The sequence below is a fragment of the Malurus melanocephalus genome, unplaced genomic scaffold, assembly GCF_030028575.1.
Source record: "Malurus melanocephalus ecotype Western Australia unplaced genomic scaffold, MMel_1.1 scaffold_5, whole genome shotgun sequence".
Taxonomy (NCBI): Eukaryota; Metazoa; Chordata; class Aves; order Passeriformes; family Maluridae; genus Malurus; species Malurus melanocephalus.
The window spans coordinates 4,598,695-4,621,821 of NW_026623237.1; the positions used below are offsets into that span (position 1 = coordinate 4,598,695).

The window sequence follows — 23,127 nt, forward strand, 5'->3', positions numbered from 1 at the left end:
TTTTTTTCAAATTTACAGGAAAACATATAGCATTTGATAAAGAAAAAAAAGGAGAAAAGAAAAAAGAAAAGGAGAAAGAAAAAGCTGCTGCTGAAGGACCTCCAAGTGATGATAGCAAGGGCCATGATAAAGAAGAAGAGTTTAAAAAGGTATTTTGTGAAAATCAGGAAATTATTTTTTAGACCAATCAGATTAGCAAGGAAATTATTTTTTAGACCAATCATTTAGACCAATCTAAATCTGATTTAGACCAATCAGATTAGCATCTTGAATTTTGGTAGCTGCATATCTATGTTACCGAAAGACATCACAAGGCCATTATCAAATGTAATGTACAAATGATGAAATAGCTTACCTAAAATGTGAATTTAAGATGGATTTTAGCTCTCACAATTGTATTGCTTGTTATTACAATTATCACCTTTGTAAAACAAATTCTTGATACCAGCGATAAGTGTGAAAATTGGAGAGAATAATGTGCCTAAGCCATAACACAGGCTTTCCTTCTTGGATAGAAAGGAACTTTCATCCTTTCTGTCCTTCTCCAACTTCACCAAGAAAGGAATCTTTGCACTTTTTCCATGAAGAATTCCACCTCTTCATATTCAGCAGAGAAGGAAAGTAGAAGTACGGGACAAAGACTTGCAAGCACAAATGTAATAATGCTGCAACGTTATATTGTTTTTTGTAAGAGTGATCATTTCATGTTGCCATATTTTCATAGTCTTCTTATCCAATTGGATTCTGTGGTACTTGTCTCTTATTCAGAATGGGTACATATGCACCAACATTCTTGAATAATTCATGGGTTTTGTGTTTGTTTTTTTTTTTTTTTTTTTTTTTTTTTTTTTTTTTTTTTTTTTTTTTTTAATATGGAGAGCTTTTCTCAAGGAGTGTGATATTTAAAATAAGTTTCTGTATTCTGTATCAGAAAAAGACAAATTGTTTCCTCACATACTGTTTTCTTTTCCATGTAGCTTTTATTTATTTACTTACTTATAAACTAATTCCCCCCAACTTCTTGCTTTGTGTTTTTCATGCAGCTTACAGCATAAATTCCATCCRACAAAATCTATTAGATTTGACTTAGAACCATGTGCAATAATTTTCAGGTTCCTGTGTGAATACGATACCAAATAATGTGTGGTTAATTTATTACAGAACTGTAGGGACTTACTGTCCTATTTCAGTCGCCGACTGCTGATCAGCCTCCAGAAAGCGACCCGAATGTCTTTGGATCGTATTAAAAGAAGAATGAGTGTCACAGCGTAAGTTGCAAATGGAAGATCCCTTCAACAGTATGGACTCTATGAATTCATCACGATAATGGCAAGATCCATACAAAATCAGTCTGCTATATTCAGTATACTTTRTGTAGATTCTTCTCTGCTCAGACAGGCATAGGCTTCAGGGACAGAAATGTTTCAGTGTAATATATTGTATATTGAAAAGCCTACCTAGAATTCTATTATGAGAATTTGTTTTGAGCAAGTGAAGTTTATTACCTTTTGTCATTAATATGTGTTAAAGTCTGAATTACTTTTTTTTCTTTTTCTAAGGACATTTTTCATTTTAAAATTTATTGAAATCCTTATCGAAGTCCATAGGAAATTTTTGGATGTTTCCTTCATATTTGTCTGCTGTCTTATATTGTTGAATCCTTCCTTATTTGGCCATTATGTCATACCACAGCATTTCAAATTTTACTTTGCTATTTGTTTTTAGGTTTAATTTTTGTTTTGAATAGGCTAACATCATGTTTTTTATCATTTTGCATTAGCTTTTAAAGCTTTTTTTTCCATTCTGTTGAGTATTTATCTAATATAACATGGGAAAATTTTAATCTTGATAGTTTGTTGCGTGAAATGATCAGTGAGACCTTCTTATGCCCTATTCAAAGCACTGGCAGAGTTCCATCAYTCTGAACCTGAGAGATTAAAATCCATTTTATCCAATATGGATAAAAAATTCTGAAAGCAGTGGCTCGATCCAAACTAGCCTTTGTCAGAATGGTGAAGCTCTCGTTGTTTTCTTTATCCTTGAAACAAGAAACTACTGTGGGTTTTGGAATTAGTACATGATTTAATGTGAAAACTCTCCATGTGGGTTTAGTCAGAAAATGTAGCTCAAAATTATATCTCTCAGATAATCTGAGGAGGTTTTGTGGTGAAGTGTTTATGATTTGTGTCAAAATTATTTTCAGCAAATCTGAGGACATCGCTCCTTTTCTAAAAGCAGAAGTACACCTTGAGATTCCCAATCTGGTAAGTTTTATGTCATGTAGGTAAGGTAAAATACACTGTTTTATCGTTACCTCTGCATCTGCCTGAGTGCAGGGTGTGGGCACACTTCCACTGAACCAGCACCTGTTCCAAGGGAGAGCAGCTGCTCACATCTTTCAATGCTCCAAGAGCACTGATGAAATGTGCTCACAGTTGCAGTGTTCTGGTCTCTGTCTCAGTGGTACTTGCAGAACCTGGCCTTTCACCTTGTGTGGTTTAACAATTACTCTGCAATCTGTTCATCTGCAGAATGATTCGTTCATTTGCAGAATGATTACAGTGCTCCTCACGTGCAGTTGCATTACTGGAACAGGTTCTTYATGTTGCTTTATTTTTATTATTATTACTATTTATTTTAACTCTTATGTAATCTAAATCCTTTTGTTGAATTTCAATGATGAATGTTATCTTTGCGCACTTTGGCTTTAGTCACCTAAATGAGAAGTTAGGTGACCAGAATGAGGAATACTGAACAAAAATAGAAGATTCAAAACCGAGGAAAAAAGAACTGTGGATTTCTGTGTGCAGGGGAAAAAGGCAGCTCCATTGCAATTAACTAAAGCATTAATTTCTTTTTCTTCCATGGAATAAGATAACTATGTGTCAGCAATATGTATTTTTTATTTTATGAGAGAAGGTAACTTAATATCACTTAAATGTTTTATAAAGATTAAGAGTTTTATACTGAAATTATAGTGAAATAATGGTCAGTTTCTAAGGTGATATTCCTTTTCTAAGGTGATATTCCTTTGACATTGAACTGGTGTTCATATTGACATTTCTGAGACCACAGGGAGGCCCGAGAAGGATGGGATGTGGTGGTTGTATCGTAGCATGCAATTCCTAATGCTTTGTTATTCTAGTGTGTGAAAAACGAGGCTTTTAATGTATTCCCACACGCTATATAAAAGCTATTACAAAAATGCTGCTTAAAATATTGTAGAAATTTTTAAAATAATTAAAAAGCCAATAAATCAAYCTGCTTATAAACTTGATTGCCATTTCACTCACAGTATGACTGGATGAGTAGTTAGTAGGTCACTACAGTATGTATCATCTCTTTAGAAGCAATTCTGAGCCAGACAATCTTGCTAGAATTGTATTTCCCAGCTTCTCTTCTGGGGTAACCTCTGCAATTCACTACAGTAAAAGGGAGGTCTCAAAAATGACAATTGGTTGCATTTATTCCAACAATATTTCAACTGTTTTAAAAAGGTAATCGTTCCCAGTTTGGAAGAAATACAGCATGCCATCAATCGCATGATTCACTTAACACTGGAAGTAAGTCGTGGAGTTGCTCAGTGGGGACAGAGACATTTGCAAAAATCTATTTTAAAACCAGAATCGGGCACGCAGCAAGCTTCTGCAGGCATTTCATCACAAGGAAAAAAAGGCAAAAGAGTGGAAAGTAAGTGGTTTGTTTGTATGTTTTTATTTTTTACTTAAACTTTTTCTTTAGTAACTATGCTAAATATTTGTGAATAAGCTCGCTTTTCTTCAGAGAAGCCTACTGTGGATTGTTTTACATTAATTTTGGGGTTTATTTTGGTTTAATTATCTGTRTTTGTCAGAAATAGCTTTTCAGGGTTATATAAGTATTAGAACTCTGAAAAACAATAAGCAAAAAAATCTTGGAAAAATTGCTAGATTCTGAATMTTTTACTTAATTTCAGGCAAAGTAAGCTTACCAATCAATCTTTTTGCCTACTTATTGTGGAATGTAGCCATAATTATGTAGTTGAAAACATAAGCAATGATTTTATACTAAGTCTCATTGAAATATTGAGATAGAAACAGAGCTAGATTTCAGTAAAGATTTTAAATGCTGAATATATTGCTAKATTAGTTTATAAAACACATCAAATATTTTTTCATGTGAATAGTCAGACTGGAGACAGACCTACATCCATTTTGGTCAAATGCTTCATTCCTTAGTATTGTTTCYAGGCATCTCTCCATACAATTTGCAAGCAGCCATAAAAGCCTAAATATATTTTTGCCATTGGGTTCTCTTAGCTGTTTGATTGGCCCAGTGATATGCAATCCATTTTCATCTTTGTTACAATTCCTTTGGCAAGTCTGTAACATCTTGGAAAGCTTTTCTTTCTGCCAGTCCAGAGCTGGTGCTTTGGACTTCTAATGACGTGTCTTGTATGATTCTAAGCTCTTTTAATGGGCTTCAAGCAGGGTGCAGGAAACAATCCTCATCAGACAGTCACAGTCTTTTCCTCTGCTTTGTCAAAATACATCATCAGCAAGTGACCATTTTCATCACCTTTAAGTAGATGTCAGCAACAACTGGGGCAYATGGTAATGGTTGGGAAATTAGATTTATGGAGTACACTGTTAAAGATGGATCAATCTGAGACTATTTCCAGTGAGCAGACCCAGAAAACTGTCTTCAGAGTAAAAGAGAACTTGGAGTTCCTTAAATCCCCTCATTAATCAATGTATGTAGTAGGAAGGGTGGATTTTACTTCTCCATTCTCTGAAATCTGCTTCAAAATGCTCAGGCATTCTTATGACAGAAGTAGCTTGCCACATCTCAAGARTATCTGCTTCTGTATTGACCCTGATTGTCTCAGCAATTCATCAAAGAGTTCAGGAAGCTTACACACATATTTACATATGTAAATATACATGTTTATGTATATTTAAGCAGTATATACAATTWAAAAACTTTAATTATCAGAATTAAAAAATAATGAAATAATGTGGAATGTTTATGAGGCCTTTGATATTCTGCTTACAATGAATCTAAAATGGAGAAAACTAAATTTGTGAATGAAGAAGACTATCTTCTTCACATTTGAAAACCTTCATTTTGGATTGAATTTGCTCTAGCAGTATAGTGCCTGGTATGAGCTAGCAGATGGTACATCACATTAGGCAGTCAGATGTTTGAAGGATATTCAACCTTACTGAAGAGCATCTTGATCATCTTGGTATGCATAGGTTTAGAAGAGAATTCTAATCTGACTGTTAACAGTTCATTTATTTATATATAATTTTATTTTACAGAAGGAGCTGATGAAAGGGTTGTCAAAAAGCTGAAGAATTTTTATGCAGGTGTTGCAGAAAATGAAGCTATTACCAAAATAATTGTTATCCTCTCTTCTGCTGGGAGTGCTCTAGAAGAAGTAGCTAGTGAAGCTCTGCAGGAGTTTGATAAATATAAGGTGTTGTGGACAGAAGATAAAGATGCCATATTTCAGGTCAGTTTACTGATGATCACCTACAGGACTGTTCTTCAATAATCTTACCTTTTGAAATCAGAAAGCATAGGGGAAAATCAAGGGAAAAATATGTAGAAAACCCATTTACAGCTGAAATTCTTGTTTTATCATTTCATAGGAATAGTACGTCTCCTAAAGAGAAGTAATAGCAYGTTACCTGATTTCTGGTGTTGTGGTTTGTCTTTTCCTGCTGTTGTGCCATTCTAGATACTAAAAACCTGGYAGTTGCTTTATTTTGTTTGTGTAACACTGGATTTTAGGCTGTGACAAACTAACCCAGTGTGATATGAGGTATGTCTCAATCCTGGGGAATCAATATCCTGGGGAATCAACAAGAGGCGTTAGAGACACACACACACACCTGCAAGGCCAGTGGTATCACAGAAATGGTGGGATGGCTCCAGGGAGTGGATGGAGTGCTGGAATGGAGAGACACAGGCTCTTTTGGAAGGCTAGACAGGGAAAACCCGGTCAGGATTAAAAGGAGGGCAGGGACAGGTGATGTTATWGTGGGGGTCTGCTGCAGGCTGCCTGACCAGGAAATGCAAGCAGATGAGACCTTCTGCAGACACACAGGAGCAKYCTCACAGTGACAAATCCTGATCCTCATRGGRGACTTCAACCACTCTGGTGTCTSCTGGAGGGACAGCWCAGCAGGGCAYAAGCAATCCAGGAGCTTCCTGGAATGAATTGATGATACTTCTTTCTCTGAGGAACTGAAGAGCCAGCAAGAAGAGCTGCCATGCTGTACCTTGTTCTCACCAATAAGGAGGAGGAACTGGGGGGGAATGTGAAGCTGAAGGGCAGCCTTGGCTGTATTGAACAYGAAATATTAGAATTCAAGATCAGTTTATGTGGGCTAAAATGCCACCAATTCATATGAAGGACTGAAAATTTGCTGTTAGTCTAATTAAAATTTTAAGTCTAATCAAATTAATATTATTTGCTTGATCTAGTTTCTGCCGAGGAATAGGATACTCTAGTGAAAGCCTCAATAATAAAGCAATTAAATTTTATACACACATGCTTTAATTACTTCATTCTTCCTTTTCCGCTATGCTAGCCCTTCCGCTGCCTGTCTGGGTACTTTCAGACAGAACAGTAGAAGTGGGATAAAGCTTTCAGCATTTATTACTTGCCCATGCAATGTAAGCATAATTAATAGAGGTCTAAAGTAACATTTCTGAAATGCAGCTTTTCAGAATCACAAAACTTTTCTACCTTTGAGTTCTGCTCAGGAAACTACTTAGAAAACGTATTTTATTGTGATCATTTTACACATAATTGGGTAATGAGGTAGTCTTTCTGTAAGTATGGCCATATATTTGACCTCTGTTTCATCATCTGTTTTTGCCAGAAAAATAGGTCYTTAATATGCCTTGAATATCTGTTTCTCTGTTAAATTTGGTTGGAATTTCCAAACAGGTTTGAGCATTATTGACAGAGAAATTTATAAACATTCATTTTACTGTGCTAGCAAGGCTTCAGGAGGCTAAAACAAGGTATAATATTGGTATACATTTTCAGTAATTACTGAATAACAGTTATAACATGTTTTACCAAAATTATGGAAAAGGATATTTGTTGATTGACATTTTAAACTGCACACAGGAATTTTTTGCTACTGATCCCTCCCTGTCTGAAATTAAAGAAGAAATACTTCACTATGATACGTTTGAGCAAGAGATGAAAAATTTAAAACCTGTTATTCTTCTTGGTCCAATTGAATTGCACACAGGTATGACATTTTCTTATCTTACTATGTACAGTAAGATAATGAGTAAAAAAGTCACAGAATCACARAAGATGCATAGTCGARTGGGACCCACAAGGATCATTGAAACCAGCTCCTGGCCCTGMACAGGAGCATCCCCAAGAGTCRCACYRCATGYCYGAGAGTATTGTMCAAACATTTCCTKAACTCTGGCAGGTTTGGTGCTGTGACAACTTCCCTGGGGTACCTGTTCCAATGCCCAACCACCCTCTAGGTGAAGAACATTTTCTTAATATCCAATGTAAACCTCCCCTGACACAACTTCAGGCCATTCCCCCGTGTCCTGTCACTGGTCACCACAGAGAAGWGAYCACCCCTCAGTCTCCTCCAGGCTGAACAGACCAAGTGGCCTCAGCCACTCCTCATATRACTTCCCYTCAAGGCCCTTTATCATCTTCATGTCCTCTTTTRGATGCTCTCTAACAGTTTAATGTCTTTCTTACATTGTGGTGCAATGTAAACTGCACACAGCACTTGGGGTGAGGCCACTCCTGAGCAGAGCAGAACAGGGCAATCCCAGCCTGAGGTCCCTCAGGCCTTGGTTGACCCTCCTGCCTGCCAGGGCACTGCTTACTCATGTTCAGCTTGTGATCGACCACGATCCCCAGATCTCTTTCCCTGRCTCTGCTTTCCAGCATCTCATTCCCCAGCCTGTCCATACATCCAGGGTTGCCCCATTCCAGGTGCAGAATTCAGCACTTTCCCGTGTTGGACTTCACATGATTGGTGATTGCCCAGTCTCTGATTTGTAGAGATCTCTCTGCAGGGCCTCCCTTACTTCAGGGGAGTCAACATCTCCACCTAGTCTGCGAACTTGCTCAGTGACCCTTTTAGTTCTATGTCCAAGTCATTCATGAAGATGTTGAAGAGCACAAGGTCKAAAGTGGAGCCTTGTGGAACCCCACCAGTGTCAGGTTGCCAGTCTGATGTCACCTCAYTCACTGTAACCCTTCAYGCCCAACCCGTGAGCCAGCTGCTCACCCATCACATGATGTGTTTATCCAGCTGTATATAGATTGAGTCTTTTTTTTAATTGTCCTGTTTTCTAAAACCAGGACCACTGAAAAACGCTTTAACAATTGAAGCCAATTCCTGGAAGATGGTYCTTTGTCAATATTTAAATGAAGAATATAAGAAGAAATTGCTAGACATGGTGTCKTTCATGAATGAATACCTACAGCGATTGTCTCGACCTCTGACTGACTTAGATGACGTCAGATTAGCAATGGAAGCTTTAGCTCTCATTCAAGATAAGAGAACAGAAATAGATTTTACTATGGGACCTATTGAAGTAAGATGACTTTARTTTGTTATATTGAATAAATATTATTATTTATAATARTAATAYGCATAGTRCTTGTCACAGGATGAGATAARCATTGAATTCTAACAATGAGTTCACTGTCTTGAAGGAACTAGGCTGAAGCTGYGAAACAAAATATTATTTTGGGGGAGTTATAAATGATGAATTAGATAATTTGGTAGATTCTGTATTAATACAAAACAGAAAAAAAAAATCTTTCTCAAATTATAATACAAATACAGTCTAGGAGACAACATGCAGAAATAAGATGAGAACATAAGACAAGGRAGCACTATGCTCCCTTTTGCTTTTCTTAGCCTTAACCCTCTTCTTACCTTTTCTCTGTGTGTGAACGGACATCTTGATTATCTAACCCCTTGAAATATAGCCAGAGAATGYTCATGGAGCCACACATCATGGTGTGCTGTCAAAAACTTGCAAGAGTCTTTTAGTTTTTTCTATAAGACAGAAGCTGAAATAAGTTAAAACAAGTTCATTATGTTTTAATAGTACTTTGTATTTATTATCTCTCTCTGAAGCAGCTTAATAGAACACATTAATTTTATATTTTYGTCCATCTTTTGAAGAAATTTTTTTGCTGTATAATAATGTTTTCTTTCTTGAAAACTGATCTATGACACTAGAAAGGAGTTCCAGTAACTGTTGTCATTTTTGCCAGTTTAATGGTAAGAAAGTGGGTTTTGTTAGAGAATTTATGCAGTGGTTTGTAAGAAAGCAATCAATTCTGTAATCAAAAGATGTAGMGGTGAACTGGAAATACAGCTGCTCTCTCAAGTATGTATCAACTGTTAGAAAGTCTTAGTCTTACATCAAAAAGAAGAACCTGATAAATAATTTAAACATTTAAAGTAATATTCACATCTACTAAACGTTATTAGTCTTCAAAATACAATAATCATACTCCTAGCTGTTAAATAGAACAAGRAAGAGGAACTGAGTTCAGCACTGTSACTGTCTTCTTGCTAGGTTTTACATGTGTAGGAAATGATGCAAACTTCATAAATAAATAAAAGGTATTAAAAAATATGAAGTATTAACATTTTTGTTTATTATTATTATTAGTATGCTTCTGCCACTTTGAGATGAATATTTAAGATAATGATCTTTCCCAAACTACTTATATTCCATATATCTTGCAAACATTTACTTCCTTTCTATATTAATACAATGACCTCTGTCGATATCAGTAGGGCTAGTCATGTTAACAAGTAACTCTTAGATCCTTTTTTCTCCTCCTCCAGGAGATGAACAACCCTAGGCACCAGTGCAGGCTGGGGTAGAAATCAGCTTTGCAGTAAAAGAACTGAGTTTGTGGGTGCACAGCAGCCAGAAAAGTGCCCTTGCAACAAAGGGGCTTAAGGGTCTCCTGCACCTTTTACAAGCTGTGTTRTCAACAGGTTGAGGGACATAATTCCCTCTACTTTGGGATATGAGATTTATCTGTAGTGCTGTGTCCAGTGCTGGGCTTYCCAATACAAGGCAAACATGGACATAATGCAGTGAGTCCATCAAATGTTGAATAAAATATAAAAATGAACTTATTTTTAAATAATGCAGTGTGTGTAGAAGGAAAATCATGAAGATATGCAAACAAATGCACATGAGAACAAGCACTAAGACAGRTTCATTCCATTATAGATACATGTGYATGTATTTAAYTGTTCAGCAAACTTAGCAATGAAGATTTTCTAGATGATAYGGCAAAATATTTAGAAATTTGTAACTTWGTGTGCACAGTTATTTGAAGTCAGGAAAAATTCACCAAAATCTGCCTTCAGTTGGAATGTAGATAATTGGAATAAAATACTATTGAGATTATAATATTTTCTATTTTCTAACATTAAATTTATGGGTTTTATTATATATGTTTTCCTATTATTTCATCCAAGATATCTCTGAAGAACTAGGTTTTTGCTTTTGTTCCCTAGTTCTTCATTCCTCATCCTTATTTCAAAAAACTAGTTATGCCTAAAATATATGAACAGATTTTCTCCAAAGTGTTTTTAAAAAATTTGGTCTATGTTCCCTCAAATGAACTTATAATACATTCCTAAGGTTTTATTTTTTTTTTATTTAGGAAGCCTATGGCATTTTAAATGCATTTCAAGTGGAAATTACAAAAGAGGAATCAGAAGGTGTTGATTCAATGAGATATGCTTTTAGTAAATTAAAAGCCCAAGCTGTAAGTATATAAAATTATTTCCCATCGGTGAAAAACATGTGAATTTCTTAAGAKTATGAATGAGAATAGGAGACCAATTGTGAATCCCTTTGGCTTCTCACTCTTGACRTTAGTTATGCACTACTGTCTATTTCTTCCATTAGTACATTCATTTTTGAATTTATTTTTTTAAGATATCTTTAATATTTAAATATTATTGTAGCTTTTAGATACATGTTTCAAACCTGAAGGGAAATGCTCTTTCTGTTCTCCTTCATTCCAGTTTCTGTATCATTCAGGGAATTTATTATCTTGTTCTAGGAAGTGTGTACTCTGCCAGTGTCCTTACCCCTATGTGGTGGTTGCACATTTACCTTTATTGTTTAGGACAGTCTTATATCCCTCAAAAGCTCCATGATTATTGAGTATTTTATGCAATGAGGWGGTGGAAATGGAATGGAAATATGTAGATAATTTTTTTAATTGATTAAGGTATATCCTGTTCCACAGATTAATCACTCAGGAAAGGACTCAAAAGTATGTTTTACATTTTTGTCCAGCTCTCAAGCTTTTGAACAAAGAAAAAGAATTTTTTTTAAAGAGAAGGCTRAGCCATCAGTGAGGCAGATGACTCTAATAGCTTGGTGTTCAAGGTTTATGGAGGGAGAAAAGAAAGAGAATAGGATCTTCTTGTTCTGTCACCCCCTTGTAATGAAACCATTCTGTTAAAGGTCAATAGGAGATCTTGTTACCATTTTCAGTTGGGGTGGTTTGGATTTTTCCCTACATTTTCCTAAAAAACTGAACATATAGCCCCATAAAAAGATAAAAAATTATTCAGCTTCAAATAATCAATTWTTGTTAAAWAATTGATATCTTGTATTTAKAATTTTGGTTTATGTATAACTCAAATATCTGCTCCTGATTCTTACAGAAATAACTTTTATTTTAATCTTTTCCATGGCAGATTGTAGTTCAAGATGAGTTGGTTGAAGTTCAGCCCAAATTTAAGAGTGAGTTGCTAGAAGCAGTTGAGGTTTTTCGGGAGGAAGTATCAAATTTTGAAACAGCGTATGAAACGGTAAATTAATTTAGTAGTTACATGTGAGACTTGTGCTTACTTTTTCAGTGTTTTTGGTTTGCAGGAGTTGGCTGCCAGAATTTTATTCTGCTCGGCTACTGATGTTTGATGCCATGGCTGCTAAGCAGTCATCATTGTAGGTCAAACTTCTCAATATGAAGAAATAGCAATGCATGCAACTCTGTAAACAAAGAAAAGAAGTCCTGGTGGTACAACTTGTTATGAAATCATAATTATAAATTACWAATTTATTTAGAAACTGTAGCACATGTTTAGGCATCTTTGCACGCTCAACAACATTAAAAAGGAACACTGCGTGGGTTTTGTCATTTTCAGCAAAATAACTAAGTATGAAAAGATAAAGTCTAGTCCTATTGAATTTAATTAAGGTGAAGAATTTTCAATTGCATAAAAGTTACCTTTTTTAGATTGTGAGTATATACCATTGTGAGTATTGCACTATCAAGATACATAACTTGATTGGAATTTTATCAAAAAGCCCCCCACATATTCTGTGATGATCTGTAAATATAGAGTGGCCTTTAGTCACTTTTGAGAATTAACTTWCAATTTTCTAACTGCTAATTTGCAAGGAAGGGCCTATGGTTCCAAGTATTCCACCTCAAGAAGCCAGTAGGAGGCTGCAGGTCTTTCAGGTAAGAAAGTAAATYGTTGCATTTGCAACTAATTAATAAATCTGCTCTTTCTTATAATAACAAATGTAACAAATTATAATTTGGATATACTGTGTAATATTATGTGAACTCTAGTTTCTCTCTTGTAATGCTTTCCTTAATATGGAAGGATTGGTTGATCTATAACCTTTCTTCTCTCTTTATATTTTGTGAGCAGAAATTATCAATTTGAAGTAATAAAAGCAGTAGAAAAGGGAAGAGTCAATTATGACACCTTGATAATGGCTGAAAAGAAATTAGGTTACAAAGCARTCATGAGCCAATCTTCTAATCTTCAAAAGATCAGATTTTTCATTAGACAGTTGTCTTTCAACTTGTTATTTGTCTGTTATGAACTTTAATTCACAGGTCCATGAGCAGTATTTGCTCTCTTTTTAATACTTCTTCCTTTTTCTACAAGTTCTAGTAACTTGAGTAGTATTTTTGCCAGTCTTACATGTTGTGTAGATTGTAAAAAGTAACTTCAAAGTTTATGAAAAGCACTGAGTGACTAACAGAAGGTTCTTAATCCTTCTAATGCATCTACTATGTAATCAAAATTGAGTGATTCTGGTTAGATTTGCTGTGTTTCWTATTTWGCCAAGAGAATGCTTTGTASTTATGCATATTAGAGGGATACTAAAATCATTCCTCTTTTCATTTTTCTATGGCAACCATATCCTTTGGACAGCAGTTATACTTTGAAAGTAATTGTGTTGTTTGGCACTCTGGTGTTTTCCYTCAGGCTACGTATTTGTTTAGATCAAAAATATTTCCAGTTATTTTACGTATACTTCTAATAGAGTCAATGGAAGTTTAAAACTGTTTAATGATTCATTTTTAGACAGTCTTAAATTAAATCATATAAACTTCTGTTTTCATTTGGTTTGTACGAAACATAACTTGATCAGGCTTACTTTGATGATATGTGGAGAAAGTACATCACGTACTCGTCTGGTGAACGGTTGTTTGGATTGCCTGTCACAGACTATGACATTTTGCATAAAGTCAGGTAACTGTGGAAATATGGTTKTCTTCAGTGTGTATTGAGTATGTTAGAAAGTCTTAGGCTTACACCAAATGTGGAAATAWTACCAAGTACAAGTTTCCCATTGCCTTGAATAAAATAAAGAAATTCTTAAATGTAAATTAAAAGTTCTGAAGAATTTGTCAGTGCAAAAATTGTATTTATTTATTRTTATAACAGAATGATGCCAGATAATTTTAATGCGTATAAATACTATATAAAGGAGCAATATGACGTTTTCTAGACATATAGATATCAATAGAAATATATATATAAATAGAAATGTATATATAAAATTAGATATGTAAATACAGTGTYATATATTAAGCTATGGTAGAAATTGAAGAAGAAAATGTAAGGAAAGGTGACTATCATATATTTAAGAATTTAACTACAGCTTTTATGAAAGTCTAAATTTTTGAGCAGTTATACAAATAATCAGACTCTMAAGTTTTTGCATGAGCTATTTCAATAGTTTGATGATATTCACGCCAGGTGAACATCTGACTGTTTCTGGCTGTTTTTAGAGCAGAGTTTTGGTTCAGATTCAGAGAGTGCTTCTAAGTAAATTGACTAGTTGTTTCCACTTGCCATGCTCTGCTTTGCAGTACAGAGCCACCTCAGGACATATAACCTTGGTTTCTTTTGGACTAATGGGAGTTTTGGAGAACTAGACAAAAGCAAAACTTTCCACAAATATGTTCAGCGTGAATGTTTGGTCCTTAGCAAAAGCCATCTACTCTTTTTTGTGCATTTTTTTATGAAATATTATTTTCTGCATTAAGAAATGTACTCGAATTGTCCTCCTTTTTTTTTTTTTTTTTTTTTTTTTTTTTTTTACATATATCATGTATTTAAGTAATGTGAGATACTCAGAGAGCTGATTGTAATTATTGGCATGATTGCTTCTTCTTTCCCAGGAAGGAGTTGGGCTTGCTTCAGAAGTTGTATGGATTATATGATACTGTAATAGGCACTATCAACGGCTATAATGACATACTTTGGGCAGACATAGATACTGACAAAATTAATACTGAACTTTTGGAATTTCAAGGCAGGTATGTTTAAAATATGCACAGTAACAGATGTTGAATGCATKAAGATTTAGGTGAGTTCAGTAAAGCCATTTGATATAGTTATCAAAGCTTCCATGAATAAGCTTTATCATAAAYAATTAGATTACTCAAGAAAGAATGAAATAACACCACACTTCTAGCTAACCAGCCTTTTACCTGCAGCTTTGATAATTGAAGGGCAAATGATCAGTTGAAGTGTCAATCTCATTTGCTAAACCAGCCAAGAGGTTAGGAGGACTGAAATTTTGTTTGTTGGAGGTGAGTTCTTCAACTGGGATGATTAGGCCATTGATTTTAGGTTTTGAACAAAAGAATAACAAGGCACAAAATACTTTCTGCCTYGGAGGAAGGCAGGCAGGTGTTTAGCATCCAATTTGACAGCAAGCAGGGAGTTAACTAACATGGACATACTGGTGAGCACCCAGCACTGACATAACTATGACACACACATGCTGCTGTACTGTTCCTGATTGGAAATATGAAATTGTGTCAGTAGGAGGTAGAAAAATTAGTGAGAAAGGATGCAAAACCAAGGCTTTATTGTTTTTCCTTCTAAGGATATATTTTATCATTTGCAATAAAGCATTCACGTGGTAGGTCACCTGGTCGGTTCTTGGTGTGTAGGCTCACTAGTAGTGTGGTCAAAGAGATGGATATTTATTTAACTGTTCTGCTCAGGACTTTTTTCCACACTAGATGTGTATAATTTTCATTAGCGAATAGCTTCAAAACCACAACCGAAAGTGGAGGAGGTGGTCATATTTATCTCATTTTCATGTCTGTCTCCAAATTGGCGTGTTAATAAGTGCCATGTGTATTAGTGGTATTTAAATTTAAGTAAATATTATATTTGTACAAAGCTTTCATGTGTGAAATTTAACTAATTTTTCTTTGTTCTTTCTTTTCCAATGAAGAGTTTCTGATGATAACCATCAGATAAGCTATGCTTTAAATTTGTTTTTTATTTGCAGGGAAAATACCTGTGTTTGAGACTATTAAATATTATGATTTGTCGGTAGTGAGTTCATATTAGCTTTCCTGAATAGGTAGGCTGGCAGACATAGAAAATGTTGACCTTACTACAATCTACTTGATATTTCCTCGTTTAAACTGTTGTTTAAGCAATTCTGTTTTGACAGAAAAGACATTTACTACAGTRTCACTTTAACTGCAGGTGCCGTAGACTACCTAAAGGTCTCCACCACTGGCAAGCATTTTCAGATCTCAAGAAAAGAATTGAGGATTTTATTGAGATTTGTTCTGTGCTGGAAATGATGTGTGACAAAGCAATGAAGCAAAGACACTGGGATCGTATTGCTGAAACAGTAGGACGACAATTTGATATAGAATCTGAAACCTTTTGCCTTCGAGACATCTTGGAAGCACCARTTCTTGCAAATAAAGAAGATATTGAGGTAGGCACATACATTTTTTCTCTCCTTTTTAATTTTATATTGTCAGCAAAAATAATGTGATTGTTTATAAAATGGTGACCCTCTTTAAAAATAATTTAAGGTCCTTGACTAAGGTACTTGACTCTCAATGAGACCACACTAGTTTAAAACAATTTCTGTTTTATTTAGAAGCTCTTATCTGTGTAACCAAAGGCAGAGGTAGCAACTCGAATCTCTGGACACTTAATTTTACATAACCTCTTCCCATTACTCCTGGCATTATTTTTTTTGTGATTTTCTTAGCTCTTTCTAACAGGAAAAAAARTCTGCAAACAAAACTTCAAATGGTCATGGCCATGTAATTTTTTACCTTTGTCATTGTTTTATAGTTTTGTAGATAAATCAGAAATTCTAGATGAAGACTTCATTCTTAATAATATTTAWGATTTTTCTAGATTATTATGGCTTCTTTTGAACCCTACAACAAAAAATCATCCCATGTAACTTGTGAAAACTCAGTGGAGTTTCCATGTTTCATATGGCAAATACTCATATGAAAGTATTTGGTAATACTCATGGTAAATACTCATATGAAATTTTCATATGCAAAGATTTATTGCCTCCATACTCAATTTATATGGAAGCACAAGGTGATCTGCTTAATTTTGAATTAAAATCTGAATTGAATAGCATGTTGGACTTGACCTTTCCATCTTAAATTAGTCTTAGATTCTGTGATTCTATATCACTGAAATGTGGTAAGAGTCAGAGTTTGCCTGGTCTTCTTCACTATTACTCTTCAACCTTGTAAATTGTGATCCAAAAATTTTTTACACTGAAATAAAAWGTGAAACCATTGAAAATATGTATCACTCCATTTCCAAGTGTGTATTTTTCAGTTATGCATGCAAGTAATTTGAGTGACTAAAATTTGTAGTGTGATACCKGCATTTTTTAATATTCGGTTACTGGGTGTGCAGTATTCGGAAGGATTTAATTTCACAAGACTGGAGAATCTAAAAAGTGTTTCTTTCTTTGCAGGATATATGCATATCTGCTATGAAGGAAAAGGATATAGAAGCCAAACTATCTCAAGTAGCTGAAACGTGGGGAGTCCAAAATCTGAGCTTTGCACAGTTCAAAACAAGAGGAGAGTTACTGTTAMGGGGAAATGAATCAGCAGACATTATGATATTGATGGAGGACAGTTTAATGATTCTTGACTCTTTACTGTCCAATAGGTACATGTTCATATATGGCATTTTCACAAACACACTGATATAGCAACAATTGTGCTACTGAGCTAAATTAGTAGTAAATTTGAGTTGATTTTTTTTTTAATGAAAAATATTTCAATTTTTTATGAAAAAAATTTTACAAGACTTAAGGAAAAACATCCTTATGTGAAAGAGTTCCATATACGTTCAACTGAGACAGTATATTGATATTTCATCTCAGTATACTTCAATGTAATCGAATTGGTAAAAACTTTCCATGAGGTTGTTCCTCTCCTAAGTGAAAAAAGAGTTGGTTTGCTCTGGGTTTGGGTTTTTTTTTCTCACTGTTGTAAGTGTTTATTTTATAATAAATTTATTTAGAATTAAATAATTTATGCTTCTCATCTTCTTTTAGGTACAATACGGCATTTAAAAAGCAAATTCAGAGCTGGGTTTATAAACTAAGCAACTCTTCACGCATAATAGAAGAATGGCTTGTTGTGCAGAACCTCTGGATTTATCTTGAAGCTGTTTTTGTAGCGGGGGATATTGCAAAAGAGTTACCCCAGGTAAACTTTACAATGCTTGTCTATTATTGTTCACTAAAAGCTTTCTGTGCAGTAATTTTCAATAGATTTTGCTTTGGTTTTGGTATATATAGGAAGCAAAGCGTTTTCAGAATATTGACAAATCATGGGTAAAAATAATGCAACGAGCTCATGAAAACCCAAACGTAGTTGCCTGCTGTGTTGGAGATGATACKATGGAGCAGCTTCTCCCTCATTTACATGAACAGTTGGAAGTATGTCAGAAATCACTTACAGGGTATGATTTTGTTTTTTATTTTTAATTCTTTATCATATATATTGTATGAAACATTGATTGTATTTCAGTCTTACTTACACCCCTATATAGAAAAGATTACAACCTGTAATAGTTTAATAAAAATCTTGTTCAATTTTAAAGATATTTAGAGAAGAAAAGACTGCTGTTTCCAAGATTCTTTTTCATTTCTGATCCTGCACTTGTTGAAATTCTTGGACAAGCAAGTGATTCTCATACAATCCAGGTACAAACTTAGTGATTTTTTTTTCTATTTAGATTAAAAAAAAATAGAATATGGAGGAGCATTTAATAACATAGAGTGGAAAMATTTTCTTTTTATAAAGTTAGCTTGAAAAAGAATTTTGTTTGTGGCTCTGTRTTCTTTAACAATATGTGAAATGGATACCAGTAATTCAAAACAATCTTCAGAATTCAGAACACTAGAACATGATTTCATCAAGTGATTTGCTGGTGGTTTCTTTCACAACTAAACTAATAGAAGGGACCCTGTGAGGCTTTCCTGCTTTGGATATTGCACAATTTATCCAGCTAGTCTGGATTGTTACTGAGGGTTGATTGAGATTAGTCRTATGATCTCTGCTAGATTATCTCTGGAAAATGTGAAAACACAGAAGACAGAGRTAAAATTCTACACAATCCTTTCTGTAATCATTACCTATTCAGAAAAACTTTTGCAGGTTTAGATGAACTTTTGAAGGATAACCTTATCTGAGATTTTTTCTGTTTGCTAATGATAAATATTTACATTGTATGATTCCTAAATTATCCTTACAGCCACATCTGACTTCCATATCTGACAACATAAATGAAGTAGAGTTTCACCAAAAGGATTATGATCGCATATTGGCAGTCATATCAAGAGAAGGAGAAAAAGTTCAAGTAATTATCTGATTTTTTTTTTTCCAGAAACTTTAATAGTTAAATAATTTTATTATTAAACATGTAAGATATATTAAGCTGAATTATTGTTAATTAMAAATAAATATTTCAAGGATTGTTGTTAACAAAACCAGAATATGTCTTCATTAAATAAATGTCTTGGATATTAATTGAAGTAAAATCTGTAGCTGTCATGAATAGAAATTTAGTAATTGTGTAGTGTCTCATATTCCTGATCCTAAGGTTGGCAACTTTGTTCTATTTCATACCTTTTATTTTCATTAATTTTACAGTTGGACACTCCAGTGCTTGCAAAAGGACCAGTAGAACTTTGGTTGAAGATTTTATTGCAAGTGCAGCAGAAGTCATTGCATGGCATAATTAGGGCAGCTTTTTACCACTTAAGTGACCCAGGATATCAGTTGCTGACTTTTCTTAATCAATTTCCAGCACAGGTAAGAATGTGATGTGTGGATATGTGTGTTCAAGAGGAAACAAGAGGAAGGATCTGGTCAGTGGAAGGCAATCCTTAATCACTTAAATTTTGGTAGCCAGTATATAGCATAATGTTTTTCTTGCTATTTACCTTAAATTTAGTTTTTTTAGTTCTCTTGCAGAACATAAAGTTGAACTTAAATTTTCTGTAATGGACACTGGGTTGCTTTCAGCTTCGAATAAAATTGCACATGCAGATTGATTTCTCTCTCATAATTTAAGATTGTGAGAGCTCTGATTATGATTATTTATGTCATAATTTTTAGGATATCCCTCATAGTTCATATATTTTTCACCATGACAATGTAGTCCTAGTACAAGGCTATGTTGAAGGATTCTAGAAACTAYTCCATCTTACGGATAGTTCATGAATTTCATCAAGTAACAAACTGTTACCCATCCTGTGCAAATTCTGAATCTGTAATTTGCTGATTGGTACAGTGCTAGGTGTAATTTCTAAATTAAAATTCTGCAAATGTTAAAATTGGCCAGTATGTTGCTACTTAAAAAAAAAAAAAGTATTTACTAGAATTATCTTAAAGCTGTATTTATGACATAATTATACATAATTAGTATTGTCTCAGTAGTGTTTATTTGAAAAATTYCACTGCCTTAAACAAATAAGGAGTGTCTTGTTTGCATGTCAGACATTTCGATGTGGCTTTGTTAGCATCTGCAAAGATCTTTTTTCATGTCTTGCTAATCCAAATGTTCTTGTGTTCAAAAAATTGTCTTAGAAGGGTTTGGCCAAGAAAGTTTTATAAAATAAAGCTGCGTTACAGAAGAGAGAACAAATTGGGAAAAATGCTGGCAAATGAAATGTTTTCTTCCAACTGCCTTTTTCCTGGCTCAGAAGCTTCTGTTATAGTTAGCATAAAATAGTCAYATCCAATTTTTTTGTTTGGTTCGTTGGTTGGGTTTTTTTTTTTGTTTTCCTTTGACTAATTGGTCATTCTAAAATTTATTTTTTTAAAGACTCTACTTATGATATCTCACCATTTTAAAATCATCAGGCTATCTTCTAATACACAAACTCTGCAGCCATGAGCTCRCTATGGGCATAGGGAGCCAGAAATGTAGGAAGAGATGTTGAGTAAAATTTTTAGGGCTTGGTGCTTTGTGCATATAGAAATGTGGGGAATAAAGGTAATGAAGGGATACACTGCTCATGTCTCTTTTTTTTTGTTGTGGGTATTGTAAATTAAAATCAGTCTGAGACAGTAGTTTATGTACAACATCCTAAAACTCTTTGGATTTATTTGGAAGCAAAAGAATTTGTATTTCAGTATGCTCTAGGCTGTACTCCAGGCATGATAAAATGTTAGAAGGCAAGCCATCCCATGTTTAGTGAAAATGCACAGCATTTTAATGTTCTTTAATTTGTTACAAATTGGCAATGGGAAATTTTCAGATCTTCTGCCYCCAGAGCCGGTTTAGGTTTGCATTACTGGAGTACTTTAAAGGATTAGAAGTGAAACTGACTCTGGTCCTTAGTTTGTGTATATCTCTCCATATGACAAAATTTTGTAAAATTTTTGAGTGCCTTCTCAGCAGATTGTGCAGCAGTGTCAATTTATTCAGGCATGGTGTCCCGGTGAGATAGATTCATGTTAGACATAGAGGTATTTTGGAACTGTCTACACCATAATTTGTTGTTCCTATTATTCCTAAGGCTTCTGCAGCACAGGTAGAGTTCAACAAGTGGTTAGTTTGTATGTTTTTCATGTATTATATTTTTAGGTTGGATTACTGGGAATTCAGATATTGTGGACACGTGATGGAGAAGAAGCTCTACGCAATGCTCTGGATGACAAAAAAATTATGGATATAACCAATGCCAGATTTCTGGATATTCTGAATACATTGATTGGCCAGACCACACAGGATCTTTCCAAATTTGAGAGAGTGAAATTTGAAACACTTATTACCATTCATGTGCATCAGCGTGATATTTTTGATGATTTGGTAAAGTATAGAATTAAATGCATTTTCCATCATAATTCTCTTTCYTATGTGTCGTAGCTACAGTTACATGTGTATGCGTGTATAGGAGAAAGATGTCCATAATTTTCACCGCAGTAAAAATAATACAATTTTACTTGGAATACCATTAATTAGTTCTGTCAACTAAATATTTTTTTGCCAAGCATTTATGCTTTTCTTAGAAAGTTTAAATTTTCCATGTCTTCCTATAGGATTTTTTTTTGGTAGACAAAACTTAAAGTATTTCCTTCCTTTGAAAAACAGTTGTATTACTTTTATTTACATAACTTAAAATGCTGAGATTGCTGAGGGTATTGTAGCTGTAACATCATTTGCTCAGGACTTYACAGAATCTCAGCTGGCACATGGCTGCACTTTCCTAAGGAGACTACATAGAACACAAAAAAAAACCCTTCTAAAGTCAGCAGATTGTTGCAATCCTGKAGTTGAAGTTTTGAGACTGTGCTGAATTGTTACCATTCCTATATTCTTTGAGGAATGGCATCTTCCAATACTGTCCCTCACATATTTCTAGAGGCTTTTCAGATTATATACTTTGCTTCTGCGCCTCAGTCCCATCCTTCCTTCATCATGCCCTTTGTTGCAATGTGTTTCATGGATTTAGCAGTATGCTATTTGCATTTCTCACTTGGAAAGTGGACCATCCTACCAAAGCAGTTTAAGATTTATTTGATAACACAGAGGTTGGGATGATTGGGTTAAGCAATCAGGACGTTTTTCAGTATCAGTTTAGCATATATCTGAACATGCTATGTGATGCTTTTTGTATTTAAGTTTATTTACACAGGAACTTTAATCTGAGTAATCACTCATTATTCACATAGCAATAATCATTTTATCACAGTTGTTAAAGACAATAAATGTAGATGYTTGGTTATAACACACACTTTTGCTTTCTTTTAAGGTAAAAATGAACATCAGGACACCAACTGATTTTGAGTGGTTAAAGCAGTCTAGATTCTACTATAAAGAGGATTATGACCACGTCATTGTATCAATTACAGATGTTGATTTTATTTACCAAAATGAATTTCTAGGTTGCACTGATCGTCTGGTTATAACACCTCTTACCGACAGGTTAGAAAAGCAATTACAGATAAGGAGGTTTTTTTATATCTATTGTGTTTATTTAGCATTTATCTTTAAAGAGATGCAATCTAAGTTAAATCCTGTGTGGGCTAGATCATTCATGGAAAAATTCTCATACATTTGCTTAATATAAACTTTTAGAAAAGGTAAAATAGAGTCTCACTAACCTGTACACTTACTATTTCCTTTATCACTGCCCAGTCTTAAAAAGAACATTTAGTAACAGAAATTCATTGTTTAAAGGTTATAAAGTAAAATGTAGTTTGACAGTATACTAAAGAGAAGATTAGGTTAAATATTTCAAATTTTGTAATAAGAGATTCTCTAAAGATTCTGTGACTGCTTTGAAAGTCTAAGAAAAAGTTCCAGCTGTATGCACTCCCTTGCTGTTCATGGCAAGCAAATGGCCATTTTGTTTCAAACAAAGTGGCTTAACAAGGAACTGAATTTCTTTTTGCCTCTTGGGAATTTCCTTCCTTCCTTCCTTCCTTCCTTCCTTCCTTCCTTCCTTCCTTCCTTCCTTCCTTCCTTCCTTCCTTCCTTCCTTCCTTCCTTCCTTCCTTCCTTC

At 34.4% G+C, this 23,127-nt stretch overlaps 1 protein-coding gene across 1 annotated transcript in view; it reads left to right on the forward strand.

Moving 5' to 3' along the window:
* DNAH8 (dynein axonemal heavy chain 8) overlaps positions 1-23,127 on the forward strand; it is a 114,262-nt gene that overhangs the window by 31,995 nt on the left and 59,140 nt on the right. The window contains exons 22-42 of the mRNA XM_057369934.1: positions 769-773; positions 1,162-1,268; positions 2,204-2,264; positions 3,498-3,690; positions 5,307-5,497; positions 7,130-7,256; positions 8,348-8,583; positions 10,694-10,798; positions 11,745-11,858; positions 12,452-12,514; positions 13,444-13,544; positions 14,480-14,617; positions 15,810-16,050; positions 17,071-17,270; positions 17,662-17,815; positions 17,908-18,071; positions 18,213-18,315; positions 18,867-18,971; positions 19,265-19,426; positions 21,207-21,431; positions 22,375-22,547. Of these exons, the coding sequence (XP_057225917.1) occupies positions 769-773; positions 1,162-1,268; positions 2,204-2,264; positions 3,498-3,690; positions 5,307-5,497; positions 7,130-7,256; positions 8,348-8,583; positions 10,694-10,798; positions 11,745-11,858; positions 12,452-12,514; positions 13,444-13,544; positions 14,480-14,617; positions 15,810-16,050; positions 17,071-17,270; positions 17,662-17,815; positions 17,908-18,071; positions 18,213-18,315; positions 18,867-18,971; positions 19,265-19,426; positions 21,207-21,431; positions 22,375-22,547 (2,968 nt within the window). The remainder of the gene's footprint in view (positions 1-768; positions 774-1,161; positions 1,269-2,203; positions 2,265-3,497; positions 3,691-5,306; positions 5,498-7,129; positions 7,257-8,347; positions 8,584-10,693; positions 10,799-11,744; positions 11,859-12,451; positions 12,515-13,443; positions 13,545-14,479; positions 14,618-15,809; positions 16,051-17,070; positions 17,271-17,661; positions 17,816-17,907; positions 18,072-18,212; positions 18,316-18,866; positions 18,972-19,264; positions 19,427-21,206; positions 21,432-22,374; positions 22,548-23,127) is intronic.